Source organism: Myxine glutinosa, chromosome 7 (assembly GCF_964187855.1).
Source record: "Myxine glutinosa chromosome 7, kmMyxGlut1.1, whole genome shotgun sequence".
Taxonomy (NCBI): domain Eukaryota; kingdom Metazoa; phylum Chordata; class Myxini; order Myxiniformes; family Myxinidae; genus Myxine; species Myxine glutinosa.
In genome coordinates, this window is record NC_136267.1 from 25,606,997 (window position 1) to 25,633,726 (window position 26,730).

Sequence of the window (26,730 nt, forward strand, 5' to 3'; positions counted from 1 at the left end):
GATGTCAGAGACTGGTAGACAGTTATAAGAAACGCCTACTTGAGGTTGTTCCTGCCAAAGGGGGAAATACCACCTATTAGAGCCAAAGGTGTACTTACTTTTTCCAAATGCGAAATTTGCATTTATGTTTATTTAAATTATACAATGGACTACAAAATGTAAATGTTTCATGATATTTGTTATATTATATCACCTTTATCTATCAATATTGTTGAAATGAAGATCAAATAGCTGTATGTTGAAATATGTTGAAAAAGTCAAAACTTTACATGGGGTGTACTTACTTTTTCACGTGACTGTATATATATATTGAAAAACAAAGACCCAATCACATCTTTCACCTGTAACTGGAAGGAATAACCAATTATCTCTCGTCTAAAAATTACTCATGGTGGCTAGGATTATAGATTTATATATATTGACTCCTTCCATGCTCTTCTAGCCGAAGAAAGCTGCATAAAACAACCATGAATGTCCACACAAGGTGAGCCCTTTGCTGCTTCAAACTCTTCCCAGAGTCCCTCCACAGCTGTAACGACATTTACACACGGTACACACACGAACATCTGAATGCGACACACCCCCTCAGCTGCAGGACCAGTTTCATCACTTATTGGTGAGCCGTCGGCGGCAGCACGGACAGAAACATGTACCTTCGAGACTCCCAAGAATGTACCACGTGCAAATGTCAGAAGCAGTTGACATAAAATTATCAAGATCAAATTAGGTCTCTCACCTGTAATTTCCGGGAGTATCCAATCAACTATCACCGAATAAATTACCCCAGGTGGCTAGGATTCCCCTAATTAACCCGCATGCTGTTGCGGACAAAGAAAACTGCATAAAGCAACCAAGAAAAGCTACACAAGGTAAGGCTTACTGTATCACTGAGAGAATCTCAAAACTGTCGTTCTAGTGTCTCCCAGGCAGGACAAGGCATCAACATGGATGGATGATAAACTGTGTGTCCCGTCTGCCAGCATTCGTTGGTGGATGTTAAATATCCCACGGTAAACAGAGTGTCCTGTCTTCCAGCATTAGATGGTGGATGTTAAAGATCCCATGGTATCTTTCTCGAAGAATCGGCCTGATATTGCTGGCTGCCTGACCAAATTCCGAATTTCTGCCCTAACCTGCAGGGGGCGTAGCATCATCGTCACAGCCACGCCCACTCAAACAATGATGCTACTCGCAGCAGTGCACTGCATATTAAAGACAAAGAAGAAGAAAAACCTTGAGCCATGTTACATCTGTTCGGCTCGTTACCTCCACCACCAAAGGTGGATGGAGGTTATGTTTTCACCCCTGTCTGTCTGTCTGTTTGTGAGCAAGATATCTCAAAAAGTTGTGGATGGATTCGGACAAAATTTGGCAGAGATGTGGCGTTTGTGACAAGGACGAAATGATTAGAATTTGTTGAAGATCCGGATATTGGAAAACGTTTTAAAGTGATTCTTCACCATTGGAATATAGGACCAAAAACGATACAAAGCAGGATATCTCAAAAAGTTGTGGATGGCAATTTGAGTGGGACAGAGAGTCAAGGAGCGGAGATGAAGCCCGAAAGGAGGCCGACCTCCAGACTCGGAGCAAAAGACCGACCTGCCTTTCCAAGCATGGGGTTTTTCTCATGAAAGTTTGTGAAGTGAGAAGATAAAAGATGACAAAGTTGATGAATATGGAGAGGGGTAGATTCCAGTCACACTTTGGTTTGTACAGTGCCACAAGATTGTATTTGAGGGTCAATTTGTGCTATTCATGCTAATAAAATCAGGTTTGGACCACACTCGATTGTTTCCCTGCTGGAAATTGATCAATTACATGTTGGTCTGTGAGCGAGGCTGAGTGTAAATAAAGAAGTTTGAGAACTGGGAATGTAAAGTGGCTAATGATAAGAAGCAAAAGTAGGGGAAATTAATTTTTGTTGATTAATTAATAGGAAGTGGGGGAAGTGGAACTTTTTCTGATAATTTGTGAATTGTGACAGTGTTACAGGATGTTTGGACGTAACGACACGGAGGCGTTGGATTGGACTACTGCCAACAACTTATGCCACAGTAAAGGAGGATATCTTGCAAGTATACAGAACAGCTTGCAACAAGGTAACAAGTAAAATGGAACAGTCCATGCATTGAGTGTTGAAAATGAGTGTTCAAGAAACAGCTAACCTTGTCATGTCTTCGTAATGTGATCTCAGAGCGTTCGTGGATGCTTTTTGTCCCGTAGCCTTCCTGACCACGCTATTGCATGGCATGGAGAGTCTGGTGTGGGTGGGACTATCGGATCGCATGCAGGAAGGGGAGTTTGTCTGGGCTGGACACACGAGCACAGTGTACACTCACTGGGGCAAGGGACAACCCATCGAGGCATCTGTGCGTTTGTAAATTTTAATTGATACGTATACACGACATCTGCACAATTATACTTATTGTAACCATGAGGTATTGTCCATCATTTTACCTGGGTGTAAATGATGATGGTCTGAGTCGTTGCTTTCGAGGAATCCTTTCCCTTCGTTGGCGTGCTCACTAAGCATTGTGCGTTGTGCGATGGCAGTATAGTCCAATGTGGGACCCACAGTGTCTACCACAAACGTGGGTGGTGAGCAGGTGAGCTGGCGAGTAGGTGCCAATCAAGGGGAAAACCTGCAGAGAGAAGCGATTAAAATGATAGAGGTGTGTGCTATCGCTCTCCCACTCTCTATTCCTATGAGCATCGTTGGCTGCAGGTGCAGTAAATGGAACGTGAAGTCTGATGCACATAGGAGCAGCGGACTGTCCAGGTAGTCGGTATGATGACGGCTGCCCTTGATGTCCAAAGTGGACACAGCTGTCTGCAGATGCTGCGCAGTGATGTCTAAGTTGGTGCCACCACTGACTTCCATGGGCACATTTATCCATTGTGTAGTGCTGCCCAGGTTGACCTTCAGGTGCGGTCTGACATCTGATTATCCTTCTCCTCGCCTTAGCCTAAAGAGGCTTCCCCCACAGGGCAGTGGGGATCCGCTACCCTGGACAAGGAGCCAATCCCAGGTACTGTCAGCTGAAGCCAGCTGAGCCCTGGACTCGCATAGGGAAGGGACGCACTCCCTGAGGTAGCTAAATAAACAGCTGCCCTGCTACCCTTGGATGTAAATACTGTTAGGACGAAGCAATTGGACATTGTAATGGATAAAACAGGCTATTTCACAAAATTGTGAAAACTGCAGAAAATAGAGGCACAGCTATTCTTTACAAAAGCTGCCATTTCGGCCATAGTATGGCCATCATCAAAAACTATTTAGACCACGTGGCATCAGGTACATATTATCTTCTCTGAGAGGTATCGAAATACAATTAAGCATCAAACCCTGAGAGCCAATGAACCTTTCCCATCACCACTGAGAGAATATTACAATAATGTCGGCTCATACATAGCTTCGGAATGTTCATGACAAGCCGAGAAACGTTTCAATGATGGCTAGCTGTCCTCCATTTTGGCAGGATGGTGGTGGTGTTGCTGTCGATGCCAAGAACTCCAGTCCATACTGTCCATTGTTCATTCTAAACCCTTATATCCAACTGGGATACCTCGAGCTTGGTGTACGTCTCTGCAACAACCCAATGTTTGTTTATGTGATGATGAGTCCTTATGTCGGCCTACATCTATTTCTGCTGACACAGATCAACTCGTAACCATCCATCCCAACTCTCTGTTACACTTCCGTGATTATATAAACTGCTACCATACCAGCTGGTTGGGTATCGGCTCTGCAACAACCACCCCTGGCATTGCAGCTAAGGCTTTCTGTGACCAGGTGGGTGGTCTGATTAAATGATGAACTTCTCAACCCGCATCTCTGTTAATAGTACTTCCTACTCTGGTATGAACCTACAGTCGACAGAAAATGCATGCAACATACACTGCTCAACCGCAAGCTACATAACCTGGACCTGGACATCACTCCTCTCCAGGAGACAAGACTGGCTGCCATGGGCTCTATACGTGAGGCCAACTACATATTCTACTGGCATGGCAAGAGATCTGAAGACCATGGAGAGCATGGTGTAGACTTTGCAGCAACAGACTGATGCAGAAGATTGATGAGACACCAGTGGCAACTTCTTAACACATTATCTTTCTACGTCTCACCTGATGGAGGTTTTGCCACCATTGTCTTTACCTATGCGCCAACTTAATACGAACAAGAAAGACAAAGATCATTTCTACGTCTCTCTACATGTTGTTGCTGAGCAGGTGCCACGCGGCGAGAAGCTATTTCTCCATGGCGAGCTCGGTGTCCTTATTCAATGGATCAGACAGAGGTTCATGGCCAACAGCCTTGTGAACATCATGGCGTTGGCATTATCTATCAGATTGGGCAACAGTTATTTGAGCTGTGTGCCTAGAGCGAGCTCTGCATCACCAACACATTATTCCAGGGCAAACATCGGCCCAAGGTGTCATGGTGTCACCCAAGATCTGGGCATTGTCATCAAGTTGACCTGATCATCCATCGCCAGAAGATGTGACCTGCCCAGTGTTCTCCACATCCGCACCTGCCCTTAGTGCAGACTGTGATACAGACCACTCTTTGGTGATTGGTAGAGTGAAGGTGCCACCTCAAAAGCTCCACAGCTATAAATATGAAGGCCTCCCATATATCAACATTCCAGCCATCTATCTATAATTCCAGTAATCTCTGTATGTGTGTTTGTTTGTTTGTTTGTTTGTCTGTGACCGCTGTTTCTCGACAACCACGGGTCCGATATACTTTAAACTTGCCAGGTATATTGCTGGGGACCCGAGGATGTGCCTTTTCAAGGTTTCATATTAATCGGACAATTACTTACCGAGCTATGTCCAAAAAACGATTCAACCAATCAGAGAGCAGCGAGCTATCGCGTGTGCCGAACGTGGCGAACACACTCTGCCTCGGACGGCACATTTGAGAGCGTATTCATTTATTTCACGTTGGCAAACTATGTTGCCGCTATGTTGGCGTTAAACTATGTTTTAAAACTAATTAAAACCATTTCATGTAAATAGAGGGGGGGGGGGGGATTGTCACTGTACTCGCAAGCCGTTCGCCGTTCGCTTTGGCGTTGCGAATGGACCAAAACATTTCATGGACCAAACCATTTTATGTAAAGCGTTCGCCGTTCGCTTTGGCGTTGCGAATGGACCAAAACATTTCATGGACCAAACCATTTCATGTAAATAGAGGGGGGGGATATAATTTTAGATATATATATAGTACGGGCATGCCCTAGTCTATCTATAATTCCAGTAATCTCTGTGTGTATGTTTGTATGTTTGTCTGTGACCGCTGTTTCTCGACAACCACGGGTCCGATATACTTGAAACTTGCCAGGTATATTGCTGGGGACCCGAGGATGTGCCTTTTCAAGGTTTCATATTAATCGGAGAAGTAGTTACGGAGCTATGTCCAAAAAACGATTCAACCAATCAGAGAGCAGCGAGCTATCACGTGTGCCGAACGTGGCGAACAGACTCTGCCTCGGACGGCACATTTGAGAGCGTATTCATTTATTTCACGTTGGCAAACTATGTTGCCGCTATGTTGGCGTTAAACGATGTTTTAAAACTAATTAAAACTAATTTGCGATTCTTTCGCTTTCCTGCGCGTTTGTGCATGCTATGGCGATTTCTTTACCAAACTCCGCAAGCCGTTCGCTTTGGACCAAACCATTTCATGTAAATAGAGGGGGGGGATTGTCACCGTACTCGCAAGCCGTTCGCTTTGGACCAAACCATTTCATGTAAATAGAGGGGGGGGATATAATTTTAGATATAGATATAGTACGGGCATGCCCTAGTGAAAGATAATGCCAAATGTCAACAGTTCTCAGAAACCTCCGAGCTGTCCCGACTTGACGGACGCATGCCAGAAATTGCTGATACGAATAAGAGTGATTTAAGCTCAATCATCTTTTTACTTTTTTCTACAGCCTGGTGTTGGCTTAATGGTTAGTGTGCCGGCTTGGGATCCCACGATCCTGGGTTCGAATCCCGGTCGATCGCTAAATTAACACCAGGGGGGTTGATTCAGCCTGTCATCCTTCCGAGGTGGGCAAATTGAGTACCAGCTTGCTGGGATGAATGATCCCGGTGTGTACCCCGGTTTAGAATAGGTACACCGTATCCCTGCGCAGTGCGCATCGTAAGAGGCGACCAAGGGTTGGCGCCAGGAAGGGCATCCGGCCATAAAAACATTGCCTCAAACAGGGAACCATGATTGTCATGGGGCCCGCAAGGCTAACCCCTGCTCTAGCGGGGAAAATGGCCTTAAAACGATCATTCATTCATATTCATCTTTCTACTTTTTTACATTTCTCTTTATTCATTCTAATTCTTGCTTTTTCTTTTCTTTTTGGTCATTTTCCTCTCTTTTATCTCTCTTCTACTTTTAATTTCTCTTTTAATTATTTATCTATCCAGTCTAGGGAGAAGTGAATTCTTTGAAAAGTTTTTGTAAGGCCCACTTTGGGTGCACCTGGGTGGGTTTGAGGATAAAAGATTAGCAGCTGAAACCTGAATCCTATATTCAGGTTCCTCCTCTTGACTATATATTTCCTCTTTGTTTATTTGGATTTCTTCTGATGACTCCAATGCTGTATTTAGTCCTACATTCGATCATCTATGAAATAGCAGCCCCACATTTGGCAAAGGCAAAACAAGCAATAAATATTGGCTCGAGACATATTCAGGTGAAAATGGTACCTGTCATCGATGCAAAAAATGTGGCTTAATTGAGGCACAACATTGACATTATAGTCAAGAAACTCCAAATAAAACACATGGACACAGCTAGGACTTCCAGGAAAGAAGTCGGTATTTCAGAAAAGGGGAGAAAATATCAACGTTTTGGATGAGGGAAGATAAGAGATGGTGGTGAACAACTGTTTTAAAGACATGGAGGGAGGAGTGGGATTGAAGAGAGTGGGGGAGTTTGTTCCAGAGGCGGGAGAAAAGAGGAATGAAAGAGTGAAGGTGAATAGAGATTCTTGATTTTGGCAGTTTAACCAGAAGAGGGTTCAGGCAGCTCTTGTGCGACCTGTAGGAATATTTGGAGGACAGAGCACAAACAGGGTTGGGGGGCATAGGCCAGAGAGGAGTCGGTAGAAGACGGAAAGACCACCAACCTGCCTGCGGTGAGTGAGTGAAAGGCCCTCAGAGTTAGCTTCATCGCGGGAGATTCCAATGATTTTGAAAGCTTTGGTTTCAACAGTGTGAAGCCGAGCTAGGTGTGAGGCAGGAGCACCAGCCCATAGTGGAGAACAGTATTCCATTGAGCTGCGGATGAAAGCTTTATGTGGTGAGGAGCTCAGGTGTGCCAAAGAAGGACTTCGCACGACAGAGGATGCCCAGTGGGCGACTGGTTTTGGAGGCCAGCTTGGAAATGTGATTTTCCCAGGAAAGATCATGGCAGATTGTGAGACCCAAGAGCTTGAGTGACAGAAATTCTTGGAGAGGATTGTTGAGAAAGTATATGGGAGGTTTGTCCAGACGGTCTTTTCGGAGAGACATAGCGAGAGTGTGAGATTTTATAGGATTGAAAGGCATGTTCCACTTGTTTGACCAGTCTGTAATTTTGTCCAGGTCTGCAGAGAGTGAGGAGGCTGCAGACTGACGATCTGAGGGATGAGGTATGGAGCGGCAGAGAGTAGAGTCATCAGCAAAGAGATAAAGAGAATTTTCCAGAGAGTCGGAGAGATCATTGATGAAGACCATAAAAGCACAGGGCCCAGAACACTGCCTTGGGGAACTCCAGCCTGAACATAAAGGGGAGATGAGAGAAATCCATTCAGGGCCACACGTTGACTCTGACCAGAGAGGAAGTCCGTAAGCCATGCGTGGAGATTTCCATGGATACCAAAGGAGGAGAGTTTGGTGAGCAGAGCGGGGTGCCAGACCGTATCGAAGGCACATGATATGTCAAGGGAGACAGCTCTGATTCCTGTTTGACATTGAGGACCTCCATCCATTGTTGAGACAGCAGAAGCAGCATGTCCAGAGTAGAGTGACCTGGTCTGAAACCACATTGATGATCAGAGATCAAGCCATTGGAGAAGAAGAAGGATAACCCGAAGCAAACGAAGCATTCCATGACTTTGCTGATAATTGGGAGCAGGCTGATTGGTCTGTAGTTGCAAGGATCTGTTTTTGCACCTTTTTGTGTGCAGCGGTAACCGGTAATGTTGGCTGATTTCCAAGCAGATGGCAGATGACCTTGAGCAAAAGAGAAGGTGAAAACAGAGAGAGGGTGTGAAAGAGCAACAGATCAGGATTTTAGGACCCGTGGGCTGATGCCGTCAGGTCCAGTTGCAGAATCCGAGTCGAGCGTTGACAGAAACTTTCCACCTTGTCAGGATGAAAGGACACAGAGTCCAGGAGCAGCTGGGTACGACTGGGTATGGTGGGTACAGAGAGAGACGGGGTTGGGACGCAATATTTTGAGGCAAACACAGAGTTGAGGGATTCAGCTTTTTCACGTGTGGAGTCAGATGTGTAGGCATTTGAGATAATGGAGGGGATGGAGGGGGAACAAACACCAGAAACATATTTGACAAGACGCCACCAGGATTTGGAAGAGGGAGACAGGTTTGAGATTTCAGTCTTGAGAGTAAAGAGATATTCTTTCCTGGCTCTCTTGAGGGTAGACATACACCTGTTCTGGGATTTGAAAGGGAATGAGTTTGCCTTCCATTGGATTTGCCTTCCAGGAGGCGAAGGCAAGTTGTTTCAGGGCAACTGCCTCACCACAAGATTCCATGTACCATGGACGGGAGGGAAGGGTATGACAACTGAAGACGGGATGGGATAAATCTGTGCATGAGAGAGCAATTTACTTTGGAAGAATTCCCAGGATGAGTTGATGTCAGAGGCGGTGGAGATGGGAGACCAGTCCAGATGATTTATGACTGCTTGAAGACCGTGCCAGTTGGTCTGAGTGAAATGCCAGACTCGTCGACGCTGAGGAGGCTCCCTGAGAATGGTCAGAGAGATGTCCACTTTTACAAGGACATGATCAGAAGAACCAATTGGAGCAGAAGAAGAGCAGCAGACATTTGCAGGGAAGTTTGTCAGAACCAAGTCTAGAAGAGAAGATGCTCCGTTGACTGATACCCGGGTTGGGAAATTGACAGATTGTGTCAGTCCCAGCGAGTCGCAGAACTCCTTTGCTGAGGTGCCATGGCTGGTGAGAGAGGCAAAATGTGAAACAGGACACTGATGTGAAACAGGGAAGAATAGAATCACCATCTTTGTGAAGGTGGTACGCACCATCATGTCAAACTGTTGTTTGAACAGCTACAAAACATGTGCCAGTGTAGAAAGCAGAATAACAGTCAGGGCCACCCAACAACAGACCTCAGACGCAGCTCTTGTGGAAGTCTCTCTCACTCACAAATTGGACCGTTTAGCCATCAACTAAAGTGCAGGACAAGACGAATTGTCATCACCAATATGCTGCATGTCCATCTCATGAAGACGAAAAGATTCGAACAACGAGGACCCCGTCCCACTCAGAGGCAGTCAGCTGCTGCATCACGTTGCTCTGCTAATTTGGAATTGATTCGAGGCTGGTCTGACAAATGGAACACCTCTTTTATAATTATTGTTCTGGAAAATCTCAGGTGTTACCCTTTTGCTCTGGAAGGATCATCAAACTAGCTCACCGTTATATTTCCATGGTTCTTCTTCCAGTATCACCCTCCAGGTTAAGCTCTAGGCCCCACCTCCACTCTTTTGTTGCTCATTTCTCTCTTTTGTGGAACTTCCCTCTTCACTCTCGGTCTTCCAGCAGATGGTGCTCCGCCATCTCATTTCTTCCTTAATCCCTCCAACTTGTGATCCCCGTCTCCCCCTAATTTAGCCAACTCATTTCTACTGTCTGCATTCGGATTCTCCCCAATCCTATTTTGATGCTGCTCGTGATCCGCACCTTTTGCATTCAATGTGCAAAACTCCGCACAGTTTATTTAAGGGTTCATTGCTGTTCATTGTCCATTAAAAAAAAAATGAAATTTCCTCTTCAAATAATGTTTGGGGCCTTCTATTTTCATGTATATGCTAATGTGATATAAATATTTACACGACCACTCCCTTTCTCCCTTACTGTATTTAGCATGTATACAGTATACGTTTGTGTATATGTTCCTCAAACTCATCTTGCCAGTCTAGTTGAATTCTGTCACCATCACTTCAAGTATCTTCGTCTCTTCTTCCTGGTCTTCCCATGACAGCAAGATTGTGTGGCCTTGAGCACAAACCCAATGCGTGCTGGAGAATGGAGTGTTCATGGGTGCAACATTGAATATGCATTTATTTGTGAGACACGGAAAGGTGAGATGCAGCATTTTGTTTCTTTCGAAAACAATATCAAATGGAATGTCGTGTATAAATACATAAGGTGGAATGTAGTAAAACTTCATGAACCAGACATTTTTTTTACCCCCCCCCCCCCCCTCCCTCAACCTCCCTACCACACCCATCATCAACATTGGATATTTATCCACATGTAATCAAATTGACATTTGTTGCTGATATGACTTCCCAGATCGTTTAGCCGTAGCATCTCCAACGCCTTCTCTACTCGTTCATGGTATCCCATATGAGGATACAGAATACAAAATACTACAGGAAAAGATGTCCTGGTGGCAGGCTGAGAGAGCATGCCTCAAAGATGGCGGTGGGCTTGCGGACATCCCCAATGGTCTTCACCAGGCCTTTCTTACTATTCAAGCGTTTCACTTTGGACAACCTCTGTGGATTGGTGTTTTCAGCAACACGGTATGTGATGTAAAAGATGGATATATGAGCGAGATTCCAAGAAAAGACCAAAAATAGATCTCATCTATTACTAAAAGGAGAAGCGTCCATGTCCTAGAATCAGAAAATGGTACCGTTGGAAAGCCAATAATCGATTTACTTGCTTGGAAAGCTAATAATCGATGTACTTGGTTGGAAAGCCAATAATAGATTTACTTGGTTGGAAAGCTAATAATCAATTTACTTGGTTGGAAAGCTAATAATCGATTTACTTGGTTGGAAAGCTAATAATCGATTTACATGGTTGGAAAGCTGATAATCGATTTACTAGGTTGGAAAGCCAATAATCGATCTACGTGGTTGGAAAGCCAATAATCGATTTACCTGGTTGGAAAGCTAATAATCAATTTACTTGGGGGAAAGATAATAATCGATTTACTTGGTTGGAATGCCAATAATTGATTTACTTGGTTGGAAAGCTGATAATCGATTTATGTGGTTGGAAAGCTAATAATCGATTTACTTGGTTGGAAAGCTAATAACCGATTTACGTGGTTGGAAAGCCAATAGTCGATTTACTTGGTTGGAAAGCCAATAATCGATTTACTTGGCTGGAAAGCCAATAATCGATTTACTTGCTTGGAAAGCAAATAATCGATTTACTTGCTTGGAAAGCCAAAAATCGATTTACTTGGTTGGAAAGCCAATAATCGATCTACGTGGTTGGAAAGCCAATAATCGATTTATCTGGTTGGAAAGCTAATAATCGATTTACTTGGGGGAAAGCTAATAATCGATTTACTTGGTTGGAAAGCCAATAATTGATTTACGTGGTTGGAAAGCTAATAATCAATTTACTTGGTTGGAAAGCTGATAATTAATCAATTTACTTGGTTGGAAAGCTGATAATCAATTTACTTGGTTGGAAAGCCAATAGTCAATTTACTTGGTTGGAAAGCTAATAATCGATTTACTTGTTTGGAAAGCTAATAATCGATTTACTTGATTGGAAAGCTAATAATCGATTTACTTGATTGGAAAGCTAATAATCAATTTACTTGGTTGGAAAGCTAATAATCAATTTACTTGGTTGGAAAGCTGATAATCAATTTACTTGGTTGGAAAGCTGATAATTAATCAATTTTCTTGGTTGGAAAGCTGATAATCAATTTACTTGGTTGGAAAGCTGATAATCAATTTACTTGGTTGGAAAGCTGATAATCAATTTACTTGGTTGGAAAGCTAATTATCAATTTACTTGGTTGGAAAGCTAAAAATCAATTTACTTGTTTGGAAAGCTAATAATCGATTGACTTGGTTGGAAAGCTAATAATCGATTGACTTGGTTGGAAAGCTAATAATCAATTTACTTGGTTGGAAAGCTAATAATCGATTTACGTGGTTGGAAAGCTAATAATCGATTTACTTGGTTGGAAAGTTAATAATCGATTTCCGTGGTTGGAAAGCTAATAATCGATTTACTTGGTTGGAAAGCTAATAATCGATTTACTTGGTTGGAAAACTAATAATCAATTTACTTGGTTGGAAAGCTAATAATCAATTTACTTGGTTGGAAAGCCAACAATCGATTTACTTGGTTGGAAAGCCAATAATCGATTTACTTGGTTGGAAAGCCAATAATCGATTTACTTGGTTGGAAAGCTAATAATCGATTTACTTGGTTGGAAAGCTAATAATCGATTTACTTGGTTGGAAAGCTAATAATCGATTTACTTGGTTGGAAAGCTAATAATCGATTTACTTGGTTGGAAAGCCAATAATTGATTTATGTGGTTGGAAAGCTAATAATCAATTTACTTGGTTGGAAAGCTGAAAATCAATTTACTTGGTTGGAAAGCTGATAATCAATTTACTTGGTTGGAAAGCTAATAATCGATTTACTTGGTTGGAAAGCTAATATAATCGATTTACTTGGGTGGAAAGCCAATAATCGATTTACTTGGTTGGAAAGGTAATAATCGATTTACGTGGTTGGAAAGCCAATAATCGATTTACGTGGTTGGAAAGCTAATAATCGATTTACGTGGTTGGAAAGGTAATAATCGATTTACTTGGTTGGAAAGCTAATAATCGATTTACTTGGTTGGAAAGCTAATAATCCATTTACGTGGTTGGAAAGCCAATAATCGATTTACTTGGTTGGAAAGCCAATTATCGATTTACGTGGTTGGAAAGCTAATAATCGATTTACATGGTTGGAAAGCTAATAAATCGATTTACTTGGTTGGAAAGCTAATAATCGATTTACTTGGTTGGAAAGCCAATAATCGATTTACTTGGTTGGAAAGCCAATCATCGATTTACTTGGTTGGAAAGCTAATAATCGATTTACGTGTTTGGAAAGCTAATAATCGATTTACTTGGTTGGAAAGCTAATAATCGATTTACTTGGTTGGAAAGCTAATAATCGATTTACGTGGTTGGAAAGCCAATAATCGATTTACGTGGTTGGAAAGCTAATAATCGATTTACTTGGTTGGAAAGCTAATAATCGATTTACTTGGTTGAAAAGCGAATAATCGATTTACTTGGTTGGAAAGCTAATAATCGATTTACTTGGTTGGAAAGCTAATAATCAATTTACTTGGTTGGAAAGTGAATAATCAATTTACTTGGTTGGAAAGCCAACAATCGATTTACTTGGTTGGAAAGTCAATAATCGATTTACTTGCTTGGAAAGCTAATAATCGATTTACTTGGTTGGAAAGCCAATAATCGATTTACTTGCTTGGAAAGCTAGTAATCGATTTACGTGGTTGGAAAGCCAATAATTGATTTACTTGGTTGGAAAGCCAATAATCGATTTACTTGCTTGGAAAGCTAATAATCGATTTACGTGGTTGGAAAGCCAATAATCGATGTACTTGATTGGAAAGCTAATAATCGATTTACTTGGTTGGAAAGCTAATAATCGATTTACTTGGTTGGAAAGCCAATAATCAATTTACTTGGTTGGAAAGCTAATAATCGATTTACTTCGTTGGAAAGCTAATAATGGATTTACTTGGTTGAAAAGCCAATAATTGATTGACGTGGTTGGAAAGCTAATAATCAATTTACTTGGTTGGAAAGCTGAAAATCAATTTACTTGGTTGGAAAGCTGATAATCAATTTACTTGGTTGGAAAGCTAATAATCGATTTACTTGGTTGGAAAGCTAATAATCGATTTACTTGGTTGGAAAGCCAATAATCGATTTACTTGCTTGGAAAGCTAATAATCGATTTACTTGGTTGGAAAGCCAATAATCGATTTACTTGCTTGGAAAGCTAGTAATCGATTTACGTGGTTGGAAAGCCAATAATTGATTTACTTGGTTGGAAAGCCAATAATCGATTTACTTGCTTGGAAAGCTAATAATCGATTTACGTGGTTGGAAAGCCAATAATCGATGTACTTGGTTGGAAAGCTAATAATCGATTTACTTGCTTGGAAAGCTAATAATCGATTTACTTGGTTGGAAAGCCAATAATCAATTTACTTGGTTGGAAAGCTAATAATCGATTTACTTCGTTGGAAAGCTAATAATCGATTTACTTGGTTGGAAAGCCAATAATTGATTTACGTGGTTGGAAAGCTAATAATCAATTTACTTGGTTGGAAAGCTGAAAATCAATTTACTTGGTTGGAAAGCTGATAATCAATTTACTTGGTTGGAAAGCTAATAATCGATTTACTTGGTTGGAAAGCTAATAATCGATTTACTTGGTTGGAAAGCTAATATAATCGATTTACGTGGTTGGAAAGCCAATAATCGATTTACTTGGTTGGAAAGCTAATAATCGATTTACGTGGTTGGAAAGCCAATAATCGATTTACGTGGTTGGAAAGCCAATAATCAATTTACTTGGTTGGAAAGCTAATAATCGATTTACTTGGTTGGAAAGCTAATAATCGATTTACTTGGTTGGAAAGCTAATAATCGATTTACGTGGTTGGAAAGCTAATAATCAATTTACTTGGTTGGAAAGCCAATAATCGATTTACGTGGTTGGAAAGCTAATAATAGATTTATGTGGTTGGAAAGCTAATAAATCGATTTACTTGGTTGGAAAGCTAATAATCGATTTACTTGGCTGGAAAGCTAATAATCGATTTACTTGGTTGGAAAGCCAATCATCGATTTACTTGGTTGGAAAGGTAATAATCGATTTACGTGGTTGGAAAGCTAATAATCGATTTACGTGGTTGGAAAGCTAATAATCGATTTACTTGGTTGGAAAGCTAATAATCGATTTACGTGGTTGGAAAGCTAATAATCGATTTACTTGCTTGGAAAGCTAATAATCGATTTACGTGGTTGGAAAGCCAATAATCGCTTTACGTGGTTGGAAAGCCAATAATCGCTTTACGTGTTTGGAAAGCCAATAATTGATTTACGTGGTTGGAAAGCTAATAATCGATTTACTTGGTTGGAAAGCTAATAATCGATTTACTTGGTTGGAAAGCTAATGATCGATTTACTTGGTTGGAAAGCTAATAATCGATTTACGTGGTTGGAAAGCCAATAATCGATTTACTTGGTTGGAAAGCCAATAATCGATTTACGTGGTTGGAAAGCTAATAATCGATTTATGTGGTTGGAAAGCTAATAATCGATTTACTTGGTTGGAAAGCTAATAATCGATTTACTTGGTTGGAAAGCTAATAATCGATTTACTTGGTTGGAAAGCCAATAATCGATTTACTTGGTTGGAAAGGTAATAATCGATTTACGTGGTTGGAAAGCTAATAATCGATTTACTTGGTTGGAAAGCTAATAATCGATTTACGTGGTTGGAAAGCTAATAATCGATTTACGTGGTTGGAAAGCTAATAATCGATTTACCTAGTTGGAAAGCCAATAATCGATTTACTTGGTTGGAAAGCTAATAATCGATTTACTTGGTTGGAAAGCCAATAATCGATTTACTTGGTTGGAAAGCTAATAATCGATTTACTTGGTTGGAAAGCTAATAATCGATTTACTTGTTTGGAAAACCAATAATGGAAGAAGATGTGGGATTTGAAATCTGAAATCTAATGTAATGGTTCCAAAGGTACCATTTTTATGATTCTTCGACTACGGGAACCCACTAAGATAATGCGTGATGAACACAGAAGGAGCACACAAAATTATATATTGTAATACTTTTCGAAGCAACAAAAATATATAATTGTACCCAGATGGAGCACACAATGACAACAGCAACAAGGTCAACAACTCTGTGTTATAAAATATCTTTTTTTCATGTTTCACTTCATTTTACATCCTCATTGAGACAGATAGAAATGCAATATGTTTGTGAAGTGCAATATGCTTTCTTTTGATTAAACCTGTCAGCGAAGTGACAGGTAGGCATCCCTAGTGTTTTGGAAAATAAGAAATGCAATTTTTTTTATATACAAGAAATGAAAAAGAATGAAATAGAAATTGTAACTGAGAAACACAATATAAATACAAAAGATCATGGAGTTTTCTTCTTTTTAGGGGTTTGTTTGAGTTTTGAATTCACATTTTCTTACATCACTCACATTATTTGAATATTTAATATCACCTTTTTATTACATCAGTTATTAGATCTGACTTAAGTTTGTCTGAAAGAATTCCAAAGTTTGTTAAGGAATTACTTTTAATGGTTCAATTAAATAGTGTTACGTGGAAGGGGAGTGGAGGGCGCCCATAGCGAGAATGTGTTAAGAATAACATAGGCCGTGTGTTCGAGTTGGTTAGATTTACACCACCTGCATTAGGGCTATGTCAGAGGTAAGTTTTATGTAAAATGAGCAACGAGAAGACAGTGACCATCCACCATAGAGCAGTATCGTGTAAGGACATCTTGTGTAAAACCTCCTGTTTTTAGCATGGTATTAATCAAGGTTCATCACCCACGTACGTAACAAGTGGTGTCAGAAGTGGGATCAGCAGCCATTGTAATTTGTTATGTTTGGGTGGGTAGCAGATGCATGAAAGTCACACTGTCATCATGAAACAGTATTTTGTCTGTATAAGATAAATGACAAAAACACAACACAACTAGAGTGGCACTCAGTCGGGCACATACCTCCGCCAGACTGAACAGTTTACGTTTTGTATCCCACTGATAGGCCGGATCTGCATCCGGACCTGAACCAAAATCTAATCAGCTTGTTATTGTCACCAACCCAAGTCATCCACCGAGCTTTGTCATAATCCATCCACAACTGTTTGAAATACCATGTTGTGTATCATTTGTGGCCCTATCTCTCAATGGTGAAGAATCACTCACATCTTGACCATATTCGGATCTTCACCAAATTCTAATCAATTCGTCCTTGTCAAACATCCAACATGTCCACCAAGTTTTGTCCGAATCAGTCAAAACCCTTTGAGTTAACCTGCTCACAGACAGACAAACAAGGACGAAAATATAAAGTGGTGAAGGTAATAATTGAATAATACAGATTTTACTGATGCCTTGACTAACATTGTTGATGGCTTACATGTACTGTGCAATACAGAATAGAGATTATCGTCTTTTCAGCCATGAATGTTTATTTTCTTATTGGTTATGTTTGCAAAATGTGCCACTGCATGCCTGTGGGTTCATGATCTGAACTGCATAATATAAAAATCTTCTTTTTCGTGTTCAGAATTCCTCTTGCTAAAGGGGCTGTCACACCTTGACGTTTTAGCCAGCGTACGCCGACGTATGAAAAATTTGGCGAATACGCTGGCAAACGTTGAATACGTTATGGGTAAGTTTTGTATACGTTAAGAGCACGCTGAAGCACGCTGGCATACGTCGTAGTACGCCGAGGCAGTCGACAAATTTTGTGCATGCACAAAATTTGTCGACGTATGCCAGCGTATGACTCACACGTTCCGCATACGCTGGCCACAAGTTGTAGGCACGTTAGGCGATCGTTGACACACGTCGACACACGTTACTTGTAAGTCGAAATACATCGAGATAATGTCTAGCGTACCCGAAACTTATTTCTAACCTATGAGTAACTTGCTTTGAACCTATGTGTAACGTATCTCCAACGCATATTGACGTATGTAGACGTATTTGACGTCTTCCGGACGACCACAGAACTTACTGAACGTTACAGCTACCGTATAATGGCGTATTGGCAGCGTTTAGGGGAATTGGTATAAATGGGGTTCACAGGAGGAACCCGTCAGTGTTCCAGACTCCATGGTGAGCAGATGTCCATGTCATCCGAGAGATGGAGGATCCGGCAAGGCCATGCAGCATCACCCCTCCACTGTCAAGCTCATTGTCAAAGCATGCTTGATCCTGCACAACCTCATGAGGACCAGGTAATTCATGTTTACATAGCATATATTATACAGTATACAATGCAATTTAACTTTTAGCCTATGCTTATAAACATTATATGATTTACCTTAAATGTTATATGTATCATTATATTACTTTTTATTTTACAGCGCATTAGAATATATGTTTTTATTATAGGTGCGCTTTATAAGTAAATAAAATCAAATTCAAATTCCAGGTACCCAGGACTACAGAACCAGCAACTTGACCGGGTAGAGAATGAGAACCGCGACCTTGTTCCAGGAGCATGGCGAGAGGGACATCACTTGGAGGATACACAGACAGCTACTGGCCCCAACACTGCCTCCAAGGACGGAAAGAAACAGAGGAATCTCCTCAAGCACTGGGTTAACTCCCCAGCTGGCGCAGTTCCGTGGCAAGATAGGATGATTTAGATATTTGTATTACTGCATTGTTCAGGCAATAAAGGACCTCAGAGACAGTAAGATTCCTCTTGAAATGAACATCGTATAAAAAGCTTTTTTTCAATTATGCACTTTGCAATATACATGTACAATTCAACAAATAAAAAATGTTCTTGTTACTTTGTAATACGTTTGTATTGACTGTACATTATATTATTATACCTTTTTCAAAGTGTATGAATAAACATATATATTTATATGGACCCAAAGGGAGTCGGTGATTCCTGATGTTGACACTTCGATGTCGAGTGCGGTTATGATTTGAATCGTCGGCGGCAGCCTTTTATAGGCTACGCCACGTGATCGTCGGCGATACGCTGCCGCGCGTCGGCGATACACTATGCATACGTTAGACTATCGTTGGGCATAAGTTGTGAACGCCGACAACACGCTAAGCATTCGTTGGTATAAGTTATCTATAAGTTATTGAACCGTTCTGTGTACGTTACTAATACGTTATGCATACGTCCAGCTCGTTATGAATACGCTATTATACGCCCAAAACTGAAAAAAAACATCGATAGTTCAGCGTACGCCAGCGTTTTAGATAAATTTTGATACGTCGGCGTACGCTGGCTAAAACGGCAAGGTGTGACAGCCCCCTAATGGATGTTTTACCATTGCAGGTGAAAGGCTTTATACACCTTCTTCAGCTTTGCCGTTTTTCCATTTTTATTTTTCTGTACAAAGTTGACGCTCATCAAAGAGCTTTCCATAGAATAACGAACAGATCAGGACATAAAACAACAAAAGGAACAAGTCAGGAGACGACGATGGTTCACGAGCGAGCGGTATTCAATGACAAAGGACGGACTATAACCGAAACGGGCCCGGACAGGCCAGGACCGGAAATGTCAAAACGAAGGTTACTGACCTTGAAATGAGATAGAAAATAATGTATAATCAGTTATGAGGTTAGTTAGCTACACAATACCGAAAATTCGGTGAAAAATGAAATGAAAAAATATATATATATAAATATAAATAAAGAAAAAAAGAAAAGAAAAAAAATGAAAAATCGAGCTCCATGGGGCTAGACACATGACATTGGCCTAACCAAATACCGAAACCCCTGTCAGATTCCACCAAACCCCTCGGAGAAGATGTAGCTTGGACTCGATTACCCCCTAAAAAGACATCTTTTTCGGGCGTGGCTCCGCCCACAATGGGCGCAATACGCCCACTCTCGGCAGGACACAACTAGATCATGATATCAACCTCCCACCCAAGTTTCATCAAGACCGGATGACATCATCGGGTAGTTATGCTGCGGACAGACAGACACACACACATATGACGAATATAGTGGTCACTTGATAACTCGTGAATCAAAAGTATAAAGAGAGGGGGAAACACACGAACAGCAAGTTTGAGGGACAAAATAAAGGGAGACTTGGAGAATAAGTGACGATGAAGGATAGAGGAGGACTCAGGTGGTGAACAAGATGAATACAGCCACAACTCTCAGGAAGGAACAAGAATGACCGCACTGTGGTTACAATCTGTCTGCAACAAATTCCATTAACGGACCAAAATCCATTTACGGACCGATTGGGAAACACACATTTCAACACTCTTAAACAATGAACAACGCAATAGGAAACACATTGTATGTGCCATTTGAAAGATTAACTTGACGCCTCTCATCCATGTCAGCCTCTGCCATGGTTATATTAGAATGAGCTGATTTGTCACATGGTCATGGATTGTTTAACCCCAATATGGACCCGTTCAAAAATTAACATAACGATTAAGCCTGGTGTTGCCTTAACGATTGCGGTGGCTGGTTTGAGATATTAGGGTCCTAAGTTCAAGCCCCTTTCATGCCGTTGAATTAACACTACGTGGGTTGACTCGGCTTGTCATCCTTCTGAGGTCGGCAAAATGATTACCAGCTTACTGATAATGAGGGTACTGCATCAGTGGCACAGCCATGCCCACACAAAATGATGCAGCCAAGCAGCCACAGGCTGTATATGAACTGCCACCAAACCTTACTAATAATTTTTATTCGACATACGATTCGATTTTTCAGGGTACCTTATCGTGAGTAACACTCGAACCAAACAAAGCAAATGGAAATCTAACGCAACAAACCCAGGCAGTGCATAATGCAGAGACCTATGTCTTAGGCCCACCAGAAAATAAAGATGGCAGCCACATTATTTTGTCTGGGTGCCGTCCAGCAACAATTGTGGGTGAGGTCCAGCAGCTGTCTGACCAATGGGTGCATATTTCAAAAATCGACCCCCAACAAGAACCACAACAACCACGCAGAGCGCTTATAGACCTGCGCCTCGCAACTTGGAAAGAGTGGGGCTTGGTGAGGGTTAATAGTGGTAGAAAAGATCATGGTTTTGGATGGGGTATGATCTGAGATGGTGGTGAACAGGTGCCTTTAAGACCGGGAGGGAAGTATGACATTAAAGAGAATGTGGAAGTTGGTTCCACTGGTGGAGAAAACAGGAAAGAATGAGTGGAAGTTAGCAGTGATTCTGGATTTTGGGAATTTCACCAGAAGGGGGTTGCTGGCAGATTAAGTGTGTCCTGTAGAAACCTGTGAAGGACAAAGCACAGAAAGAGCACAGGGTACAAGACCAGAAAGGAGATGGTAGAAGACAGATAGGCCACCGATCTTTCTGTGATCTGAATGTGATAGGCCCATAGACTCAGGTTCATCATGGGAGATTGAAATGATCTTGACTGCCTTGGTTTCCATAGCGTCAAGCTGAGCAAGGTGTGAGGCAGGGGAGCCAGAGCAGATGGGAGAGCAGTACTCCATGAAGCTGCGGATGAAAGCCTCACAGGTGGATACGAGTTCAGGTGTGTCAAGGAAGGGCTTTGCGCGACGGAGGATGCCGAGTCAGCAACTGGCTTTTGAGGACAACTTAGAAGTATAGTTTGCCCAAGAGGGATCATGGCTGATAGTGAGGCCCAAACGTTCAAGTGATTGAACTTCAATATAATTTTTATGAAAGTAGATGTGATGGGGATTTGCCAGATTGTCCTTTGAGAGAGAGTGAGTGTGTGAGCTTTGTCAGGATTGAAAGACATGTTCCAAGTGTTTGACCAGCTCGTGATTCTATCAACGTCTGCAGAGAGGCAAGATGCTGCTGCTTGCCTCTCTGAAGGGTGAGGGATGTTACCATAGAGGGTGGAGTCGTCAACAAGGAAGATAAAGAGGATTTTCTAGAGAGTCAGAAAGATCGTTGATGAGGATTAGGAAGAGGATGGAGCCAGAACACTGCCTTGAGGAACTCCAGCCTGAACAGGAAGGGGAGAAGAGAGAATTCCATTCAGGACCACACTTTGACTGCGACCAGAAAGGAAATCTGTAAGCCATGCGTGGAGGTTTCCATGGATACCATACGAGGAGAGTTTGGTGAGCAGTGCGGGGTGCCAGACCGTATCGAAGGCACGAGGTATGTCAAGGGAGACAGCTCTAATTTCCTGTTTGGCATTGAGGACCTCCATCCATTGTTGAGACAGCAGAAGCAGCATGTCCAGAGTAGAATGGTCTGAATCCAAATTGATGATCCGAGATCAAGCCATTGGAGAAGAGGAAGGATTTGATGTCAGAAGCGATGATCGATTCGATGACCTTGCTGATTATTGGGAGCAGGCTGATTGGTCTGTAGTTGCTGGGATCTGTTTTTGCACCTTTCTTGTGTAAAGCGGTGATGTTGGCTGATTTCCAAGCAGATGGCAGATGACCTTGAGCAAAAGAGAGGGTGAAGAGAATTGAGAGAGGGAGTGAAAGAGCGGAAGAGCAGGATTTTAGGACCCGTGGGCTGATGCCGTCTGGTCCAGTTGCACAATCAGTCGAGGTTTGACAGAGACTTCTCCACCTTGTCAGGAGAGAAGGACACAGAGACCAGGAGCAGCTGGGTTCGACTGGGTAAGGTGGGTACAGAGAGAGATGAGTTTGGGACACAAGATTTTGAGGCAGCAAACACAGAGTTGAGGCATTCGGATTTTTCACGTGCGTTGTCAGATGTTTAGCTGTTTGAGGTGAGGGAGGGGATGGAGGGAGAGCATACTCCAGAAACAGACTTGACAAGGTACCACCAACTTTTAGAGTTGGGAGACAAGTTTGAAAGGTAATTGTTGAGGTTGGTTCGATGTTGTTTTCTGGCTTTTATGAGAGTGGACGCACACTTGTTGCATGCTTTGTGGAATGATCTGAGGTTGCCTCTCAAGGAAACTGATCATTCAGTCAAGGAAAGTGAATGATCAGTTTCACTGAGAAATAACCTAGCTATGTAGTCTCCTCCTATAATTTCCCATAACCTGACCCTAACCCTAACTCCACCGTAACCCGTATTCTACCTCCCCCACTTACTATTCTTGCAAAGTGAATAGTGTTCCATACTGCATCATCTTCGTATATACATCTATACCTATGACATGGAGCACCACAAATGTCATTCTCTTTACTGCTGTGCACCAAACTCCATCCAGGTTTGATTATTTGTGCAGTAGTTTATTATTCTGTTTCCTTGTTTGATGAATCTTGATGATGTCACTGTTACTCTCATATAGTCCACAGAGGAATACAAGTTGGTATATGGAAGCACTCTACAATTTTCTGCTTGGGGTCCTGGAGAACCTAAGCTTGCTTCTGGATGTGCACTGCTGTCTACAGATGGCTCTTGGAAGACCGAGTCCTGCAGCTCTGCTCACAATGCTATGTGCATCAGCATAGCAGGTGGAACCTTTTTATTTCTTTTTTTTTTTGCATTCTTGCGTATACATGTGAGGTGGTTGATGGGGAGAGGAGGGAGGACAGTGAGGAAAAGCAGATATTCCTTTTACCATAAGATTCCTGTAGATGCTCCCAAAAACTCTAGCTTCTACTACAATGCTGCATTCAATTAAATGCTGTGGATTATTAGCCCCCGTTTAGACTTGGTCCAAAATGGGGGCTTATGGATTGGATCTCGTCCGCCCGTATGTCCATGCGTGCGTGCATCTGCAACCATATCTTGGAGATGTATGGACCGATTTTGTTCATACTTGGTACAAAGACAATACATGATGGTATACATATGCAGATTTTGTTTTGCGATGCAATCAAAGATGGCCGACTGGCGGCAATTTTAGTTGTTAAAAAAAACCGATATTGAAACGTCCTCAACTATTTCTCAGACATGCATTTACCGATCTTGTTTAAACTAGGTACACAGATTACTCAACGACGGCTTTCATAGGCATGTCATTTTCTTTCGAGATCAGATCCAAGATGGCCGATTGGCGGCCATTTTGTTACATAAACGTGTCCCGCAACAATTTCGCAAACATGCATGGATCAATTTCGTTAAAACTTGGTACAAAGACAATACATGAGAGTATACATATGCAGAATATTTTGTTTTGTCATCTGACCAAAGATGGCCGACTGACGACCCTTTTTTTTACCGCCTTAACTCCAAACCGCAAAATTACTAAAACCACTGGGGCTATGACATTTTAAGTCTTTTTCTTCTTGTTTGAATGAGATACTGTTATGAAAATGAAACTTTGTGCAATTTCTTGTTATGATTTGCTTTGATTGATTGGAAAGGTTGATGATGTGATTATTGTGTGCATGGTTATTACTATAGAACGTTATTATGGTTATTACTCATGGGACTTGGAATCCAGAGCATGCATGGTTATTATTGTTGTCATACAATTGTTTGGTATTTGTATTGCTAGTTAAATAAAGAGTAGAAAAGATGTGAACTAGGTTGATGATTGGAGTTGAAACGAATATAAAGTACAACTTGCACATAACTATCAATTCACCATGAAGCCAGAAGCAGTTGTTTTTATTGAACAAGTAGCAGAGTACCCACCCACCAGGTGGGTAGAGTTGGCGCATTATGTGCTGAAAAAAGCAGTCTGTATATTGCAAGAAGACTCGATAGATGTTTGTGTGGTGTGCATCGAAAGGGGGTCTAACTGGTTTAAACGGTCTAATGTGTCCAAATGTTGCAAAGGTCCAAAGAGTCGAAGAGGTCTAAGTGGTGGAAGGAGTCCAAAGGGTCTATAGGTATCTTTATGGGTCTTAAGGATTATAAAGGTCTACGGGTATGTTGCAAAAGTAGTGAGGGTTTATAGACGGTGACCTGAAAACCGAGCTTCAAGGGCGGTGTACAGAAGCATTTTTTTAAATAACAATAAATACAAGGCGCATGGAAGTGAAGTTCGCTGCACGTGAGGTGAAACATGTGTAGAGTAAAACGAGTATTCATTTACGTCTGTCAGATGTCTTGTAAATAAAGAAGATATATAAGCACACCTGCCACTAGGCCGAGGCTTCAGGCTTTGGCACGCTCACGAGGCTGCACCGTCGAATAAACTGTTCCAAAGCTTCATTTTTGACGGGCTTTTTACTGGTGTGGCATAAAGGTAAATGGAAGGTGGTGTTGGGAAGAGAGAGCAGGCAATCTTCTGCCCCAGCCGGATAAATTCCAAATTTTGTGATTTCCTAAGTTGTATTATTACAGTATTTTGCCTTTGCTTTTGCTGTGCCCCAACCTTTCCCAGGTAAAAGCAGCAATCCAGAAAAGGACACCTCTATTGGAAGTTGTCCTGAACCTTTGGATGGCAAAAAATGGATTCCATGGAGAAAGTATTGCTACCTGTTTGAATTGAAGACACACGCAAGGTGGCCTTATGCTGTTCGACAATGTCTACAGCATGGTATGTGGACCCCAGGGGCAATGCTGGGTCAGTACTATAATATGGAAAATCTCACCAACCTCTTGCATGTTTCGATTTAACTGGAACTACTCCGTACGGCTCCTTTACATCTTGCATTATTTGACTTTTCTACATCTTTGGAATATCATCTTTACCTCGACATTAGCTCTCACTTTAGAGAACAATTTTCAAGCCAAACCTTCTAAAAGGCTTTAAAACATCAGCAGTTATTGATACGAAATAAACTACAATCCCATAATCAACCCATAATGTTACTTTCTCAAAGATTTTTAATAAATATATTTAAAACGATCAACCTTTACTTTAAATATCTTGCATCTTAATTATGTGCCATTATATATTTATTTAACTTAATGTAGTGTTTCCTATTGCTTTAACTTAATAATCTTACAACTATTGGGGATGCCTCTTCATGGTAACTGTACACTCCCCCCCCCCCCCCCCCCCAAACGCAAGTCAGGGGCCAAATCCTCCCCACTCTTCCCTTCTTCCCAGAGTTGTCAGAGTGCAGATCAGTCCCCATGGACCGGCCTTTTACCTCTTGCCTCTTCTCTCTCACTTTCTCTCTCTTTATCACTAACTCTGTCGTGGCCCTGACATTGTGAACGCAGGGGTACACCATTCTGAATGTGGGGGATATCTGGGTCGCCCCTGGAAGATCTATCAAACTTGATGGCCAAGCAATTGGCTCACGCCTGCCAATCCACATGGCTGAGAAGACGCCATTTTAAGCGTCATTTGATCCATAGAGGCAGGCAGCACCGTCTTCCTGGAAGATGTAATAATCGCACTTCAGGGATAATGAAATTTTGCAGCATTGCTAAGTGACGTTCACCATTGACTGGTGCTTCTTGAAAAAGAAAGTACCAATGATGTGCGACATCTTGAGTGCACCAGACGTGATTTTTTTTTGTCGAGTCTCTTTCTTGTTGCTAGACTTCCCCAGGTTGTTCTGTCCCCCAAATGCAGCAATTGGGGCGGTTGACTTTGCCACTGATGTGGAATGTTGCCTCACCAAATGCTTGAGCGGAATGAATGTGGAAAACCTCGGTGCTCGAACGCTGGGCATCCAGCAAAGAAGGCAAAAAATCTCTATGGAATCAGGGGTTTCCCATCTATTACTCAAAGGAGAATCGTGTGTGTGTGTGATGATACATTCCAAAAGTTTCCTGCTGTAAAAAAATTGTTTTTAAAAACCGTTGGAAATACTTGGAATAACTAGATGGTATTCATAGAATACTGTTATGTCTGGTGGGTAGTGATATGTAGAGCAGATAGAGCTGAGGAGGTAACATGCTTCAAGGTGTCACGGTAAGAAAAACTACCTGTAATAAGTTCATGTGTAGGCGTTTTGTCGGGTAAGGATCCGTCGGAATGTCTATGTGAACCTACCAAGAGGTTCGTGTGTTAAGTAGTGTAGGGATTAAAGAGTAGCGCCCCTGTGTGTCCTCACCTGGTTAGCCAAACCTTTGTGCCTTTTGGCACTGCAGACCAACA

General features: G+C 41.8%; 1 protein-coding gene across 2 annotated transcripts in view; it reads left to right on the forward strand.

Moving 5' to 3' along the window:
* LOC137412181 (macrophage mannose receptor 1) overlaps positions 1 to 26,730 on the forward strand; it is a 234,998-nt gene that overhangs the window by 181,043 nt on the left and 27,225 nt on the right. For both annotated transcript variants that reach the window (XM_068097464.2, XM_068097465.2), the window contains 6 exons: positions 1,988 to 2,102; positions 2,227 to 2,372; positions 10,248 to 10,347; positions 10,562 to 10,794; positions 23,068 to 23,233; positions 25,057 to 25,212. In XM_068097464.2, coding sequence (XP_067953565.2) covers positions 1,988 to 2,102; positions 2,227 to 2,372; positions 10,248 to 10,347; positions 10,562 to 10,794; positions 23,068 to 23,233; positions 25,057 to 25,212 — 916 coding nt within the window. The remainder of the gene's footprint in view (positions 1 to 1,987; positions 2,103 to 2,226; positions 2,373 to 10,247; positions 10,348 to 10,561; positions 10,795 to 23,067; positions 23,234 to 25,056; positions 25,213 to 26,730) is intronic.